This window comes from Triticum aestivum, chromosome 5D (genome assembly GCF_018294505.1).
Source record: "Triticum aestivum cultivar Chinese Spring chromosome 5D, IWGSC CS RefSeq v2.1, whole genome shotgun sequence".
Classification (NCBI taxonomy): Eukaryota; Viridiplantae; Streptophyta; class Magnoliopsida; order Poales; family Poaceae; genus Triticum; species Triticum aestivum.
The window spans coordinates 523,372,373-523,389,199 of NC_057808.1; the positions used below are offsets into that span (position 1 = coordinate 523,372,373).

At 45.8% G+C, this 16,827-nt stretch overlaps 1 protein-coding gene across 1 annotated transcript; it reads left to right on the forward strand.

The window, feature by feature from the left end:
- Positions 1–10,213: 10,213 nt before the first annotated feature.
- Positions 10,214–16,505, forward strand: LOC123123440 (uncharacterized). Its single transcript, XM_044543942.1, has 9 exons — positions 10,214–10,572; positions 11,496–11,650; positions 11,908–12,021; positions 12,729–12,797; positions 12,872–12,949; positions 13,860–13,985; positions 14,321–14,479; positions 16,013–16,093; positions 16,182–16,505. The coding sequence occupies exons 1-9, from the start codon at positions 10,290–10,292 to the stop codon at positions 16,248–16,250; spliced, it is 1,134 nt and encodes a 377-aa protein (XP_044399877.1). The 5' UTR covers positions 10,214–10,289; the 3' UTR covers positions 16,251–16,505.
- The last annotated feature ends 322 nt before the right edge of the window (positions 16,506–16,827 follow it).

Here is a 16,827-nt window from a genome sequence, read left to right on the forward strand (position 1 = left end):
AAGTTCGCAAAATAGTACAAAGTCGTAAAGTATTACAGCTCGCAAGTGGAGCGAGAATAAAAAATCAAAGTTCATGCCGACAATCACAACCGGAATGGCAAAAAGAAGGATAAGCTCCCTAGACTCCTATCATGTTATGCGACCGCCATCCGAACCGGTTGAATAAAGCCCGTGCTACCATCTCCCACTGGTTGCACCCAGTAATCAAAGGCTCCCTGGATTCCATAGGAGTGAGTAAGGACCACGTACGGATCCAAGCAGTAGCTCTGAAGATGACCTGCAAGAAAGTTAAATTGTGTTGTCTGTTAAATATCAAATCATTCCTGCAATTCCATATAGCCCACAAAAGCGCACATATTCCAATCCGAATACGAGCCGCCGTAGTATGTTCAACCCCAGTTAACCACGTTCCAAACAACGATGTAATGTCAACTGGAGGAATAATGTTAAAGGCTATATGAATCGTTCTCCAAAGTAATTTGGCGAGTGGGCATTCAAGAAATAAATGTTGTATTGTTTCATCATGATCACAAAAGCAACATCGTGGACTACCTACCCATCTCCTCTTGATTAAGTTGTCTTTTGTAAAAATTACTTGTTTGTGGACAAACCACATAAAAAATTTAATGCGCAAAGGAACCTTAATCTTCCAAATATGCAACGATCTCGAGATTGGGCCAGAATTAACCAAATCCATATAAAACGATTTTACCGTAAAAACCCCATTCTTAGCTAGTTTCCATTGTGTCGAATCCGGTTGGTCGGAGAGTTAAACATCTATCAATCTCCGAACCAAGTGCATCCATGCAGTCCAACGCTCACCAACTAACGCTCGTCTGAACTGGATATTCAATGGACTCGTATGTAGAACTGTGCCTACGTAATCCTCAGTTAATTAGCTATCCAGCCTATTCTAGTTAATTAGCTATCCAGCCTATTCTAGTTAGAGTTAGTTTAGTGGTTTCTGCAATTTTGCATGGATGTAAGTATACAGTGCTTGTAACAAGTACCATGAGATTGACACAGAAATAAACCTGATCATACCCCGGGCCAGGCTAGCTTGACAACGCCTGAAGTGAAAATTCTAAGCCCGAGCCTGGCCCAACCCGGTCCGAAACACAAGAACAATGTCATTTGTCAATTCAAAGAGTCATTTTCAGGGTATCAAAATTAATACTACCTCTGCAATTTAATGTAAGACATTTTTAAAACTTTGATAATGTCAAAAACGTCTTATATTTTGATACGGGGGGGGGGGGTATATCATACCTATTTTTCAATAAACAATATATATATTTTTGATCATTTCGAGCTTTTTTTATTTTTGTCGGGTTTCATGCGGAAATGTTGAGCCTGAGCCTGGCCCAGATGCTGGGCTGCGCATGATCAGATTTACAGAGAACCATAAAAAATGAAACTTGGTTGTGTTCCCGTGATTCTAATGAGATTGATCTATAGTGCAAAGACCAACATCTGATATCAGAGGGGTCAGGTGCTTGCCACTACGAAGGGACCTCTATGAGTGCCTTGGGACGGGTGATGTCATTTGATGGAGCAACAAGGAAGAGACGGTAGGCGGGTTATCTTGGAAAACTAGTGGGCTTATCGGTGTGAGCTATCAAATTTCTCTTTAATGGAGACAAGGGAGGCGGCTGGCGAGGGAGGGGAGGCGGGCGGTGCGGGAGGGGAGGCGGGTGGCGCGGGAGGCAGGAGGAGGAGCGGGCGAGAGATCGTGCGGGCGAGGGCGTTGTGCGCACGGTTGTTTTTTCTCGAAAGGGTGGGTAGGATTAGTGGTCGAGGATTTAGTGGCTTAAGCGTGGCTTGTAGCATTAACCACGAGAGGATTATGGGCCATCAGATTTTGTAGATGGACGAATCTGATTGTTTGGATCTGCCCCCTCTCTTCCTTTTATAGGGGGTAGTAGATATTGTTGTAAATATGCCCTAGAGGCAATAATAAAATGGTTATTATTATATTTCCTTGTTCATGATAATTGTCTATTGTTCATGCTATAATTGCTTCTAGTTCGTTGACTAGCTGACTAGGTTGATAATTGTCTATATTGTTGTAAATATGCCCTAGTAAGCCTCTAGTTGACTAGCTCGTTGATCAATAGATGGTTACGGTTTCCTGACCATGGACATTGGATGTCGTTGATAACGGGATCACATCATTAGGAGAATGATGTGATGGACAAGACCCAATCCTAAGCCTAGCACAAGATCGTGTAGTTCGTTTGCTAAGAGCTTTTCTAATGTCAAGTATCATTTCCTTAGACCATGAGATTGTGCAACTCCCGGATACCGTAGGAATGCTTTGGGTGTAGCAAACATCACAACGTAACTGGGTGGCTATAAAGGTGCACTACAGGTATCTCCGAAAGTGTCTGTTGGGTTGGCACGAATCGAGACTGGGATTTGTCACTCCGTGTGAACGGAGAGGTATCTCTGGGCCCACTCGGTAGGACATCATCATAATGTGCACAATGTGACCAAGGAGTTGATCACGGGATGATGTGTTACGGAACGAGTAAAGAGACTTGCCGGTAACGAGATTGAACAAGGTATCGGGATACCGACGATCGAATCTCGGGCAAGTAACATACCGATTGACAAAGGGAATTGTATACGGGATTGATTGAATCCCCGACATCGTGGTTCATCCGATGAGATCATCGTGGAACATGTGGGAGCCAACATGGGTATCCAGATCCCGCTGTTGGTTATTGGCCGGAGAACGTCTCGGTCATGTCTGCGTGGTTCCCGAACCCGTAGGGTCTACACACTTAAGGTTCGATGCTGCTAGGGTTATAGGGAATAGATATACGTGGTTACCGAATGTTGTTCGGAGTCTCGGATGAGATCCCGGACGTCACGAGGAGTTCCGGAATGGTCCGGAGGTAAAGATTTATATATGGGAAGTCCTGTTTTGGTCACCGGAAAAGTTTCGGGTGCTATCGGTAACGTACCGGGACCACCGGGAGGGTCCCGGGGGTCCACCAGGTGGGGCCACCGGCCCCAGAGGGCTGCGTGGGCCAAGTGTGGGAAGCGACCAGCCCCTAGGTGGGCTGGTGCGCCTCCCACAAGGGGCCCAGGGCGCAGGAAGGGGGGGAAGGGGGAAACCCTAGGCTCAGATGGGCCTAAGGCCCACCTAGTGGTGCGCCCCCCCTCTCTCCCCCCTTGGCCGCCCCCTAGATGGATCTAGGGCTGGCCACACCCCTTTGGGGGGAAACCCTAGATGGGGGCGCAGCCCCTCCCCCTCCCCTATATATAGTGGGGGTTTTGGGGCTGCCATAGACATGAGAACATCTCTCTCTTGGCGCAGCCCTACCCCTCTCCCTCCTCGTCTCTCGCAGTGCTTGGCGAAGCCCTGCTGGAGTGCCACGCTCCTCCATCACCACCATGCCGTTGTGCTGCTGCTGGACGGAGTCTTCCCCAACCTCTCCCTCTCTCCTTGCTGGATCAAGGCGTGGGAGACGTCACCGGGCTGCACGTGTGTTGAACGCGGAGGCGTCGTGGTTCGGCGCTTAGATCGGAATCAACCGCGATCTGAATCGCTACGAGTACGACTCCTTCATCCACGTTCTTGCAACGCTTCCGCATCACAATCTGCAAGGGTATGTAGATGCACTCCCCTTCCCCTCGTTGCTAGATTACTCCATAGATTGATCTTGGTGATGCGTAGAAAATTTTGAATTTCTGCTACGTTCCCCAACAGTATCTGGATCTCGTTTGATGCGAGATGGCTACTCATTTAAATCCGAAAATAATGGTTGTTCTATTTATATGAGAGATATGTTTTATGGTCATGCCCCGCTGGTCAATGGTTTATTCTTAATGAATCTCGAACGTGATGTTACACATATTTATAGTGTGAATGCCAAGAAATGTAAGGTTGATAATGATAGTCCCACATACTTGTGGCACTGCGGCCTTGGTCACATTGGTGTCAAACGCATGAAGAAACTCCATGCAGATGGACTTTTGGAGTCTCTTGATTATGAATCATTTGACACGTGCGAACCATGCCTCATGGGCAAAATGACCAAGACTCTGTTCTCCGGAACAATGGAGCGAGCAACCAACTTATTGGAAATCATACATACTGATGTGTGCGGTCCAATGAGCGTTGAGGCTCGCGGTGGCTATCGTTATGTTCTCACCCTCACTGATGACTTAAGTAGATATGGGTATGTCTACTTAATGAAACACAAGTCTGAGACCTTTGAAAAGTTCAAGGAATTTCAGAGTGAGGTTGAGAATCAACGTGACAGAAAAATAAAGTTCTTACGATCAGATCATGGAGGGGAATATTTGAGTCACGAATTTGGCACACACTTAAGGAAATGTGGAATTGTTTCACAACTCACGCCGCCTGGAACACCTCAGCGTAATGGTGTGTCCGAACGGCGTAATCGCACTCTATTGGATATGGTGCGATCTATGATGTCTCTTACCGATCTACCGCTATCATTTGGGGTTATGCTTTAGAGACTTCCGCATTCACTTTAAATAGGGCTCCGTCAAAATCCGTTGAGACGACACCGTATGAATTATGGTTTGGAAAGAAACCTAAGCTGTCGTTTCTTAAAGTTTGGGGATGCGATGCTTATGTCAACAAACTTCAACCTGAAAAGCTCGAACCCAAGTCGGAAAAATGCGTCTTCATAGGATACCCTAAGGAAACCATTGGGTATACCTTCTACCTCAGATCCGAAGGCAAGATCTTCGTTGCCAAGAACGGGTCCTTTCTGGAGAAAGAGTTTCTCTCGAAAGAAGTAAGTGGGAGGAAAGTGGAACTTGATGAGATGACCCCTCTCGAACCAGAAAGTAGCACAGCACAAGAAAATGTTTCTGTGGTGCCTGCACCGACTAGAGAGGAAGTTAATGATGACGATCATGATCAAGTTACCACTGAACTTCGTAGGTCCACAAGGACACGTTCCGCACCAGAGTGGTACGGCAACCCTGTCATGGAAATCATGTTGTTGGACAACGGTGAACCTTCGAACTATGAAGAAGCAATGGCGGGCCCAGATTTCAACAAATGGCTTGAAGCCATGCAATCCGAGATAGGATCCATGTATGAAAACAAAGTATGGACTTTGACAGACTTGGCCGATGATCGGCGAGCGATAGAAAATAAATGGATCTTTAAGAAGAAGACGGGCGCGGATGGAAATGTTACCATCTATAAAGCTCGACTTGTCGGTAAGGGTTATCGACAAGTTCAAGGAGTTGACTACGATGAGACCTTCTCATCCGTAGCGAAGCTGAAGTCCGTCCGAATCATGTTAGCAATTGCCGCATTCTACGATTATGAAATATGGCAAACGGACGTCAAAACGGCATTCCTTAACGGCTTCCGTAAGGAAGAATTGTATATGATGCAGCCGGAAGGTTTTGTCGATCCTAAGAATGCTGACAAGGTATGCAAGCTCCAGCGCTCAATCTATGGGCTGGTGCAGGCATCTCGGAGTTGGAACATTCGCTTTGATGAGATGATCAAAGCGTTTGGGTTTACACAGACTTATGGAGAAGCCTGTGTTTACAAGAAAGTTCCATAGCATTTCTCATATTATATGTGGATGACATACTATTGATGGGAAATGATATAGAATTCTTGGAAAGCATTAAGGCCTACTTGAATAAGTGTTTTTCAATGAAGGACCTTGGAGAAGCTGCTTACATATCAGGCATCAAGATCTATAGAGATAGATCAAGACGCCTCATAGGTCTTTCACAAAGCACATACCTTGACAAGATATTGAAGAAGTTAAATATGGATCAGTCCAAGAAGGGGTTCTTGCCTGTATTGCAAGGTGTGAGATTGAGCACGGCTCAATGCCCTACCACGACAGAAGATAGAGAAAAGATGAGTGTCATCCCCTATGCCTCGGCCATAGGGTCTATTATGTATGCCATGTTGTGTACCAGACCTGATGTAAACCTTGCCGTAAGTTTGGTAGGAAGGTACCAAAGTAATCCCGGCATGGAACACTGGACAGCGGTCAAGAACATCCTGAAGTACCTGAAAAGGACTAAGGATATGTTTCTCGTTTATGGAGGTGACGAAGAGCTTGTCGTAAAGGGTTACGTCGATGCTAGCTTCGACACAGATCTGGATGACTCTAAGTCTCAAACCGGATACGTGTATATTTGGAATGGTGGGGCAGTCAGTTGGTGCAGTTGCAAGCAAAGCATCGTGGCGGGATCTACATGTGAAGCGGAGTACATGGCAGCCTCGGAGGCAGCACATGAAGCAATCTGGATGAACGAGTTCATTGCCGACCTAGGAGTTATTCCCAATGCATCGGGGCCGATGACTCTCTTCTGTGACAACACTGGAGCTATTGCCTTTGCCAAGGAGCCCAGGTTTCACAAGAAGACCAGGCACATCAAGCGTCGCTTCAATTCCATTCGTGAAAATGTTCAAAATGGAGACATAGATATTTGTAAAGTGCATACGGATTTGAATGTCGCAGATCCGTTGACTAAACCTCTTCCACGAGCGACAACACCAGAACTCTATGCGTGTACGATTCATCACAATGTAACTAGATTATTGACTCTAGTGCAAGTGGGAGATTGTTGGAAATATGCCCTGGAGGCAATAATAAAATGGTTATTATTATATTTCCTTGTTCATGATAATTGTCTATTGTTCATGCTATAATTGTGTTATCCGGAAATCGTAATACATGTGTGAACACATAGACCATAACATGTCCCTAGTGAGCCTCTAGTTGACTAGCTCGTTGATCAATAGATGGTTATGGTTTCCTGACCATGGACATTAGATGTCAATGATAACGGGATCACATCATTAGGAGAATGATGTGATGGACAAGACCCAATCCTAAGCATAGCACTAGATCGTGTAGTTCGTTTGCTAAAGCTTTTCTAATGTTAAGTATCATTTCCTTAGACCATGAGATCGTGCAACTCCCGGACACCGTAGGAATGCTTTGGGTGTACCAAACGTCACAACATAACTGGGTGGCTATAAAGGTGCACTACAGGTATCTCCGAAAGTGTCTGTTGGGTTGGCGCGGATCGAGACTGGGATTTGTCACTCCGTATGATGAAGAGGTATCTCTGGGCCCACTCGGTAATGCATCATCATAATGAGCTCAATGTGACCAAGTAGTTGGTCACGGGATCATGCATTACGGAACGAGTAAAGTGACTTGCCGGTAACGAGATTGAACGAGGTATTGGGATACCGACGATCGAATCTCGGGCAAGTAACGTACCGATTGACAAAGGGAATTGTATACGGGATTGCTTGAATCCTCGACATCGTGGTTCATCCGATGAGATCATCGTGGAACATGTGGGAGCCAACATGGGTATCCAGATCCCGCTGTTGGTTATTGGCTAGAGAGCGGTCTCGGTCATGTCTACGTGTCTCCCGAACCCGTAGGGTCTACACACTTAAGGTTCGGTGACGCTAGAGTTGTAGAGATATTAGTATGCGGTTAACTGAAAGTTGTTCGGAGTCTCGGATGAGATCCCGGACGTCACGAGGAGTTCCGGAATGGTCCGGAGGTAAAGATTTATATATAGGAAGTCCAGTTTCGGCCACCGGGAGAGTTTCGGGGGTCACCGGTATTGTACCGGGACCACCGGAAGGGTCCCGGGGGTCCACCGGGTGGGGCCACCTATCCCGGAGTGCCCCATGGGCTGAAGTGGCGTGGGAACCAGCCCCTGGTGGGCTGGTGCGCCCCACCCAAGGGCCCGAGGCGCCTAGGTTGGAAACCCTAGGGGGCCGTTGCCCCCCGAGGGGCCGTCGCCCCGGGGGCCGCCGCCGCCCCTTCTAGATGGGAGCAGCGCCCCCCCTAGCCCCTATATATAGTGGAGGGGAGGGAGGGCAGCCGCACCCTAAGCCCTGGCGCCTCCCTCTCCCTCTCGTGACACCTCTTCCTTCTCCAGTAGCGCTTGCCGAAGCCCTGCTGGAATCCTGCTGCTTCCACCACCACGCCGTCGTGCTGCTGGATCTCCATCAACTTCTCCTTCCCCGTAGCTGGATCAAGAAGGAGGAGACGTCTCCGCTCCGTACGTGTGTTGAACGCGGAGGTGCCGTCCGTTCGGCTCTAGGATCATCGGTGATTTGGATCACGACGAGTACGACTCCATCAACCCCGTTCTCTTGAACGCTTCCGCTCGCGATCTATAAGGGTATGTAGATGCACTCCTCTCTCTCGTTGCTAGATGACTCCATAGATTGATCTTGGTGATGCGTAGAAAATTTTAAATTTCTGTTACGATCCCCAACAGATATATTAATAAATTAAAGGACTCATGCGTGTGCATATGCACCCCTTACACTAGCATTGCGTTTGGATGTCTGTATTGGGCTCTCTGTATTGGATTTGGTATTAGGCTGCCCCAATTCAGGTGTTTGGATGTACTTTGAAAAAGCAGACCGAATTGGTAACGAATACGCAGCAGCTTTCGCTCGCACGCGCCCACTCCTCGCGGCTTCGGAGGGCCGCACCTCCGATTTCAGCCGAATTGGCTCAGGCCCGCAAAAGAAAACGGTTCGGGCCTCTCTGTCGTCCCTTCGTTCCTCCACCACGAGACAGAGGACGGCGACGCCCAGGCAGCTCGAAGACGGCGGCGCCCAGGCAGCTCGAAGATGGCGGCGCCCCGCAGAGCAACACCCTCCCGTCCCCTTTTTCCCCCGCCGCCGATCCTTCCTCTCCTCCGGCGCCCCTTCCCGTTGTCTCCGGCCATGCTCGCCGCGGCCAGATCCCATCTGACCTACGATGGCTGCGGCTGCAGTGCCCGCCGGCGCCGGCCCTTCCCTTCGTCCCCGGCACTGCGGTGACCCACCGCCGGAGCCCATCTCCTCTCCCTCGGGCCTCCTCAGACGAGACACGGCTCCCCTTCTTCCTGGTCCTCCTCTGCCTAGGTAGCTACCGCCAAATCCCAAGACGGCCCCCCTTCTTCCTGCATCAACACGGCTCCCCTTCTTCCTCCAACATTCTAGAATATTTGATAATTTTTTCTGTTGCTATATAATCATCCAATTGTAGTCACACATTATACAACTTCTGTTTTGATGCATATACTAATGTTGCTATGCAATTCCATAGTTTGACATCCAAACATGATTCTGTATTGAAACCTCAGTAGGATTCCGTGAGCCAATTCAGTTAACATCCAAACAACTGAATTCGTATTCATGTTCATTACAGTTTCCTAGCTGAAATGAAATTGAAACTAATACAATACAGAGGTCTCCAATACAGACATCCAAACACAGCATAGTAGAAAACAGGGTGCTAGTCCGGGTTCCAGAGGGCCTTTAGTCCCGGTCGGTCCCTGATATTTCAAATCGTGTCAGTCGATTTTGGGCGAAGCACCGAGACCGAAGTGGTGGCGCTGACGAGCCCTCGAACAGGACCGACTCGGAACCAGGGACAATGCATCAATTGCGGTGGAGGGAAGTACGAGATTTGAAGAATTCTGGCGCGGGAGGGTACGGGGAGGTTGTCGACGATTGGATCGTTCGAGGCTTAAAGGAAGGTCGGCGCGGGTGATGGCAACACGACATATAGTGCCGGCAGTTCCCACAGGTTGCCAGGTCATTGGGAATGAGATGGAGACCACACACCCCAACAGCTCGACGAAATGCTTAGGGTCAAGAAGAAGAGAGACAAATGAGGAGGAAGAACTAATAAGCAAAAAAATGACAAATTTTAAATCCAAATTAGAACATCATGTGCCAGTTTTGATCAAAAAACATGTCATGCCATAGGTGAAACCGCTTCGGATGTGTCGAGGTCAAGAGCTGTCCGGTTTTGAAAGTTGGGGATGATTGTTGACCGGCTTTAAAGTGTAGAGATCAAACTTTGGCGGATTGATGAATTGAGGTACTAGAAGGACCAAAGTTTTCATTAGATTTCCATCGCAAAAAAAAAGAAGGTTTCATTAGATTTCACTACATGGTGTATGTCGCAAGAAACTCATCAAAACAAACAAAAAGAAAGATTCATTAGATTTTTTTTAAATTGGTCAAACTTACCATTTTGACTTAAGACACCAAGACAGACACATACTTTTGATTAATTTGGAATGCAGCAATTTTTTTATATTTTTACGTATTTGGAAACGGAGGGAGGATCAAACGTTTCCATTTTTGCACTCAAAAAAACATATTTTTTTCTTTTATTATTTGGCAAGCTGCACACAAGTCAATGTCTGCAATCTAAAGAAAGTCAAACCAGCCGCCACCGCGGACACCGGAAAACACAGCGCAAAGCCGGAGTAAAACCCTAGCTATGTCCGCCGCCGCCGCCGCCGGCGGGGCTGCCCCCCTCGTCACCGCGGCGTTCACCGCGGCGTTCCTCCTCCCCCTCCGCCTCCTCTCCCTTGCCTTCAGCCTCCGCCTCCCCACCTTCCCACCCGTCGCTCCGGCCCGCCGCTCCGCCGCGGCGCTGCTGACCGTCGCGGCGCTCCTCACCGTCACGTGCGCCATGCCCGACGCGGGATCCAGCCCCGCCCCCGACGCTGAGGCCCTCCGGTCGGAGATCAGCGAGCTCAGGCTCAAGCTCTCGCGGCTAGGTGAGGCACCCTCTCCCTGTCACTAATGCTATTTGGGGGCATTTCAGAGTAGCAGGACAGTTTAAAACGTGTTGTCCCTTGCACACATTGTCGTTGTACACAACGTGAGAGCTTGATTTGGGAAATGTAGTTCGTACGTTTGTAAGAAATCAGCCTGACAGAAACGGAAGACATTGACATGGTCGCACCACACCACAGAATTTCGTGAATTTCCCAGTTTTGCGATTTTCCAGCTGAAACATTTTTAAGAATAGTTTAGGTTTTGTGAGACACGGCTCAATCCCATCTAGATTTCATATTCGGAAGCAAGTTCTGACGCGCTTCTAAATTCTGAATTGTTCCATACTGGTGTCGTATATGCGCAATAAGATTCAAGATTCAGAAAAAGGAAATTTAACATCTGACTGAGAAGTCAGAGTTCTGTGTGTGAGGGATTTTTGAATTAGTTGTAGATTGGCCATTGGTATTCAAACTGTATATTTACGCTTCAGATTCAAGTTCCTGGGAAGTCTTGTGGCACGTAGGTTTCGTCATGAACCTTGAACGATTCCTGTGGTCGAAGCAGAGATGCTTCTTCTACTTTCAGCTTATAGTGGTGATTATTAAATATTTCACAATTAAATTGACTATGATTTATGGTGCGCAAACAAAAATCAACCTAATTTTTAGTCATTCACCCTCTGAGTCAAACCCCCTGGCAGGTTGATATATCATATCAAAACTCTACAGTGGTTTACAAATTATGCATCTTTTGACTATTTAATTTCTAATTTATATTTGAGAGAGCCTCCAAGTTGTACTAAAGAAGATAATTTATTTGCACCTGAAGCTCTTTGCTACTAATTGATCCAATAGTCTTTGTGCATTTTCACTGATTAATGTATAGAACTCAAAATCTTTACAAAATATATTTGTATCTCCAGAATCTATTTTGGAGGAAAACACAAAAACTTCGAGGAGTAAAGCCTACACTTTGGAGGAGGGAAACAAACCCACCGAGGCAATGGAAACTGACAACCAGCTTTTAAGGAATGAAGAATCTTACTCTGAAAGCAACATATATATAATGGAGGATGAGGTACCTCTCTCACTCTCTCTACAAAGGCCCGGGTTTAAAAATTGATGGGAACTAGGAGAGGTGTCTGTTCCCACAGGGAGAAGGTTGTTACAGTAAATCTTTGTGCATCTGTTCCGCCTTCCATTTTAAAAATCTGCCAACATCATATACACATGTTCAGCATAATGTTTTATACTAATAAAATATATAAGAAGGCAGTTGCACTGAACTTATGTGGGAAAATTCTTCATTCAGCTCATGGCTTGTATGCTCTACAGGCGCAAATCCTGCAGCAAGAGGTCAGAAAGATAAACAACATTGCATACACCATAGAATCACTGGCAATTAATGCTGAGAAAAGGGTAGAGTTCCTGAGTTCGGAAGTCAAAAAGGTATGCCCTGACTGATGTTCTTCTGTTGACCACTTTTAGTTTATATTTTGCCACTTTCTGGAGCAATGCTTTCTAAGCAAACTGGAGTGTTAATTTGTAGCTGTAAGAAGATGCTATGTGCTATAATGAAGAGAGGGCTACTTGGATAACTACAGAACTTGTTTTTGCAAGACCATGTTGTGTGCCTTCTCATATTGTTAAATAGGAGATTGAAAACTATAATGGGCATTTACGCGGAAAATGTGCATGCAAACAATGGCCCCTTCCTACCCTGCATCGCTACAATCTGTTGCCTCTTCCTTGACCATTTCAATAATCAGTACTGTCGCTTTGTATTTGTCTCGGGAAAATGCATGCACTGTTTGTCCTTCTAATGTTACCAGCAGTCTATGACCGCCACTCCCACAGTTCACATTCTCCTGGAGCAGTTATGCTCAGAGGCAGTGAGAGGAATGTGAAAATGATCTTTGTCAGTTAGATGATTGTGATTATTACTTGAAGGGCAAAAACAAGTGTGGTTGGGTTGATCTACCTTCTACAGTATGAGTTCCAGACTTATTTGATGAACTGATATACATTGTAATGGAAAATACATTAATCCACATGATCGATCACCTCATTTTTTATGTATGGTACTAGAGTCTAGACTTGTATAAATCATGGAAGTGAATTTGACAATGTTTTATTTTTGTTATGTTTTGAATCAGATTGAGAGTATAATTACAGAGCAATGGATCCAGATACGGCAATTTGAACAAGCATTTGTGGTAACAAAGGTATTCATGATTTGTTTTTTCTCCTGCCATATATGTTTTGTAAAACTGTTCATTCTTGAGTGAAATGAACGCAGATGATGACTTCGAAAGTTCATAAAAGGAGGTTCTCTGAGGGTGCCTACAAGTGGTCTGGAAAGGACATACTTCTGAAGGTACTTCTGCAGTTTGTATAAAATAGTATTATTATCACACACTATTGCCTCCATTTGTGCTCAGCAGCTGCTGAGCTCAACTCCAATCTATATGTATTGCAGTAGTATACTATGTTTACTTTGCTGAATTTCATGCTTTTGTTGCAATATTTTCTTGAATCTTGTTAAATGTTTTGATACTTTTAAGTGTGAACCAATTTCTTTGAAGAGTAAATTGTGAAAAGAATACATGTATTTTGTTGAACGTTGTCAAGTGTTTCAAAAAACACGGTGAGCACAAACGATGGATTCACCACCAAACAGAACACTACAGGGCCACAAGGGACACCAAGCCTTGCGACCACCAGAGTAAACAAACAGAAGACCGGGGATACAGGCAAGCACCATGATTAAGAACACCGTCGCGGCGCTGAGACGACTACACACGCTCAGCACGACTAGACACACTCACCAAGTAGGCCAGGTCTAGCATGACCCACACAGCGATGGTGACTGAGGCCTCAACAGGCTTGAGGAGGAGCACAATGCCCAATGATCCCCACAACCAAAACAGCACCGCCACCCCACAGGAGAGAAGTCAGGTCCACCTTGGGAGGGACGGAGACCCGATCCATTCTAGCCAAGACGGCTGCTACAACACACCACCTCCATTGTGCTGTCCAAAACTCCCCGACGCATTGTCAGGACCGCTGCTCCAGCTTCCAGTGGACCTGCCTACACCGCCTTCCGGAGCTGCTGCCCTAAAATCCACAAATTGCGTCCAATAGTTCATGATATGCTGTAAATAGCATTGAATAGGTCAAAGAAGAAAAGATGCACTGAGAATATGTATCATATGTACTGATATATAGAAAAGACCTTGTTTCCATTCTAATTTCTCTCTGCTGTTTTTTGACGTTTCATTGTGCAGTATGTCAGGAATGTTGATCTACATGGCATGTTTCTTGCGGGGGTATCGCACACAAGGACCTGCGTTTCTCATACTTATAAACACTGCAAGAGTTTCATACAAGTAATGAAGAGATGCTACCATAAGGTGCCTAGTTGACTAATTTGTCATCTTTGTGAAACTATATATGTGCTCGCTGAATATTTATCCATGTGCTTTGTTAATATTAATAAGCATGACGTACAAAATTCATGTGCTCACCTGTGTGCATCGAAGATAGACAACTTACCTCTAAGATAAAACATATTAAATTGTTGGATAACCTTGAGCATCAGGGTATGCACTCGTAAAGTTTGTTTTTTAACTCATGTAGTTACATAATACTTACTGTTACCACTCTAGTAGTACTGCAGGGCTAGCAGTAACTAGTTCTTCCAAAATAGTTGTGTGCCATTGCTTTTGAAATATTTATGTTTTTCTAGGCTTCCAAGTTCCACAAAGCGATACAGTACCAGTGCTCTCCTGATGTTGATGTGCCTAATGCCTTCTTCTTGGGTGGATCCATCTCAAGATCGTGCATTTCTCTTCCTTATAAGCAATTCAAGATATCCATTTCATCAGCACAACAAATTCACTATAAGGTGCCATTTTTTTACTCTTTAAAAGCGATCACTGTATGGTTGTGCTTTTCTTTACCTGAGTTCTATACATTTTCCTTTATATGTTTAGCTACTTTTATCGGCCTGTTCTAATTATATTTCTTATTTCAAATCTTGGATGACCATATTTTTGCTAATAGAATAGTGGTTTCATCTTTTGGTTGCCTGTGCTCTACCAATAAAAGAACAGCAACGAACCATTCAGCTGCCCAGCTTATGCTACTCTACTGTGTTCACATTCTATAGACCTTGAGCCACCTACAATATCCTTTCTGTTTCGCATGGTTCTGCATTGATATTTCACCATAAATCGTAGCCGTGTTTCATAGTTTGTGATCTTTATGCCCTGGTTATTTATTATCAGTTGTGGAAGGACATAAACAACTGAAGATAAAGCTTGTGGCCTTGCTCCTCCTTATTTCCATAGTGGTGGTATGGTAGGCAACCAATAAAGCGGTGCCGAGATCCGGAGTGGCTCCTCCCTGCTCTCCTCTCTGGATCTCTGAAGATGGAGTTGAAGCGGACATGTTCCAGGGAGGAATAGGACGAGATCCCTTCAGATCTTCATACTTCTCTGAGGCATATCTGGTGTCCCCCTGATACTGCTCCCTCACCTTCTTTCCCTTGCTTCGGGCTCCTCTTCGTCCTCTCCTAGTGGCACCAGGGTGGTGCTGGATTTGTAGTGTTGAATCAGGCCTCTTTGGATCTGCTGCATGGTTTCGATTCCTCTGTATGGCACCAGTTTCCCGTTCTTGCACTGGCGATATTTTCCTTGTGCTTCTTCTGCGTTGGTGTGAAGGGGGTCTTAGTTGGCAAACATAGTGTGCAGTGGCCGCCGCCACCCATCTCAACCTCCTTCACTGGAGGCCTACTTGGTAGCCTCTGGGCTTGGCCTTTCTTTCTGTGTTGTGTCTTCCGGTGATGCATCGGCTTCCACAGGACGACCACTGCCCATTTCTGGGGCTCTTCTTTCCAGTGCATGAGGATCTCCTGCATGTGGGCATCAGCGAGCTTTTATCACTTCTGTTCAGGAGGATGACAAGGCATTGTCTCGTCCATCAGAAGGTTCAGACTGGCCTGAATCTCATCTCCAGCGAGAATGAGAAGCGGCATGTCCAGCCAAAAGAAATGTATTTGGCAACTCAAAGGGGATTGCAATTGTTCTTTTGATAATATAGGGCATGACCTTTTCTTAAAAGGGACAAAACATGATAACCTGAGAAAGGATCAAGCATTCCCACCTGAAAATGTAGATACTAACATGATTTTAGTGTTATGAATGGAGGCCTCTTCATTCTGTAGAAATTGTACTTACAGTGGTAATTTATAGTTGATAAAATTTTGTCTACTCGACGTTGAAAGGAATACATCTGGAATACGTTTTGTCTCCAGTTCATCGGTTGTAGTTCTAGAACTGTATGTAGGTTACGAGCTAGACATTCGTGTTGTGCACTTGACTTGCTACAATATGATCTGGAAACACTCACTCGTATGTATTTACCGTTACGTTTGTAGGTCCAAGTATATCTCCAAGATGCAATGAGATCCAACATATACAGCAGAGGTATAGCAAGTGAGCCGGTCACATTCTGCTTGGTGAGTAGTAGTAGTAAATTTCATCCACTCTGGTTGGTGTCATCAGTTTTATTGTGGACCATCACAAGAGTCCTTGATCAACCTGCAGGCGTATCTCATCGTCATATCTCCGTTGTGGGTCGTGTGGTTCCTTTTATCGTCGCGATTTGGATCATAGATATGATCGCTGGAGCTGCAGAGTCTTGGCCCTCTACTTTTACTTTGGACGAGTATAGAGGAGTTGAGATGATCAGAGTGTGAAATGTAGGCTCTATTCTTTTTGTCTACCTTGCAATTTTGACCAAACTGTTAAATTTGGGGTCATCGATCATCGCTCTTGTACAGTTAATGTATGGCCCGCGTTGAGGTATGTACTTGTGGCATCTTAAAATACAATCGATACGAAGTAAACAAAACGAAGCTTGTCTCCGAAGATGTGCACATACAAACATGGCAATGTTTAGAAGATGTGTAGGCTTTTTTAAATAAAAAGGCTAGAAAATGTGTAGTTTATATGTGCATTTGTGCACTATCCTCTAGTTCACTGTCTCAGATAGTCGTTGAAAAAACCCGAAGCTCCTTGTCTAGCGGTGGCCGCGCTTCGAGAGGACGCGCATCGGTGATGGTGATCTGCCTTTCGTGCCCTAGATCCGGCCATTTCAGCCCATCGGTTGACGGGCATGGGCATGCTGGTGGTGTGCTCTGCCGTTGGTGTTGGTCCTTGTGGTGACCATTCGGCCTGTGACCGCGGCCTT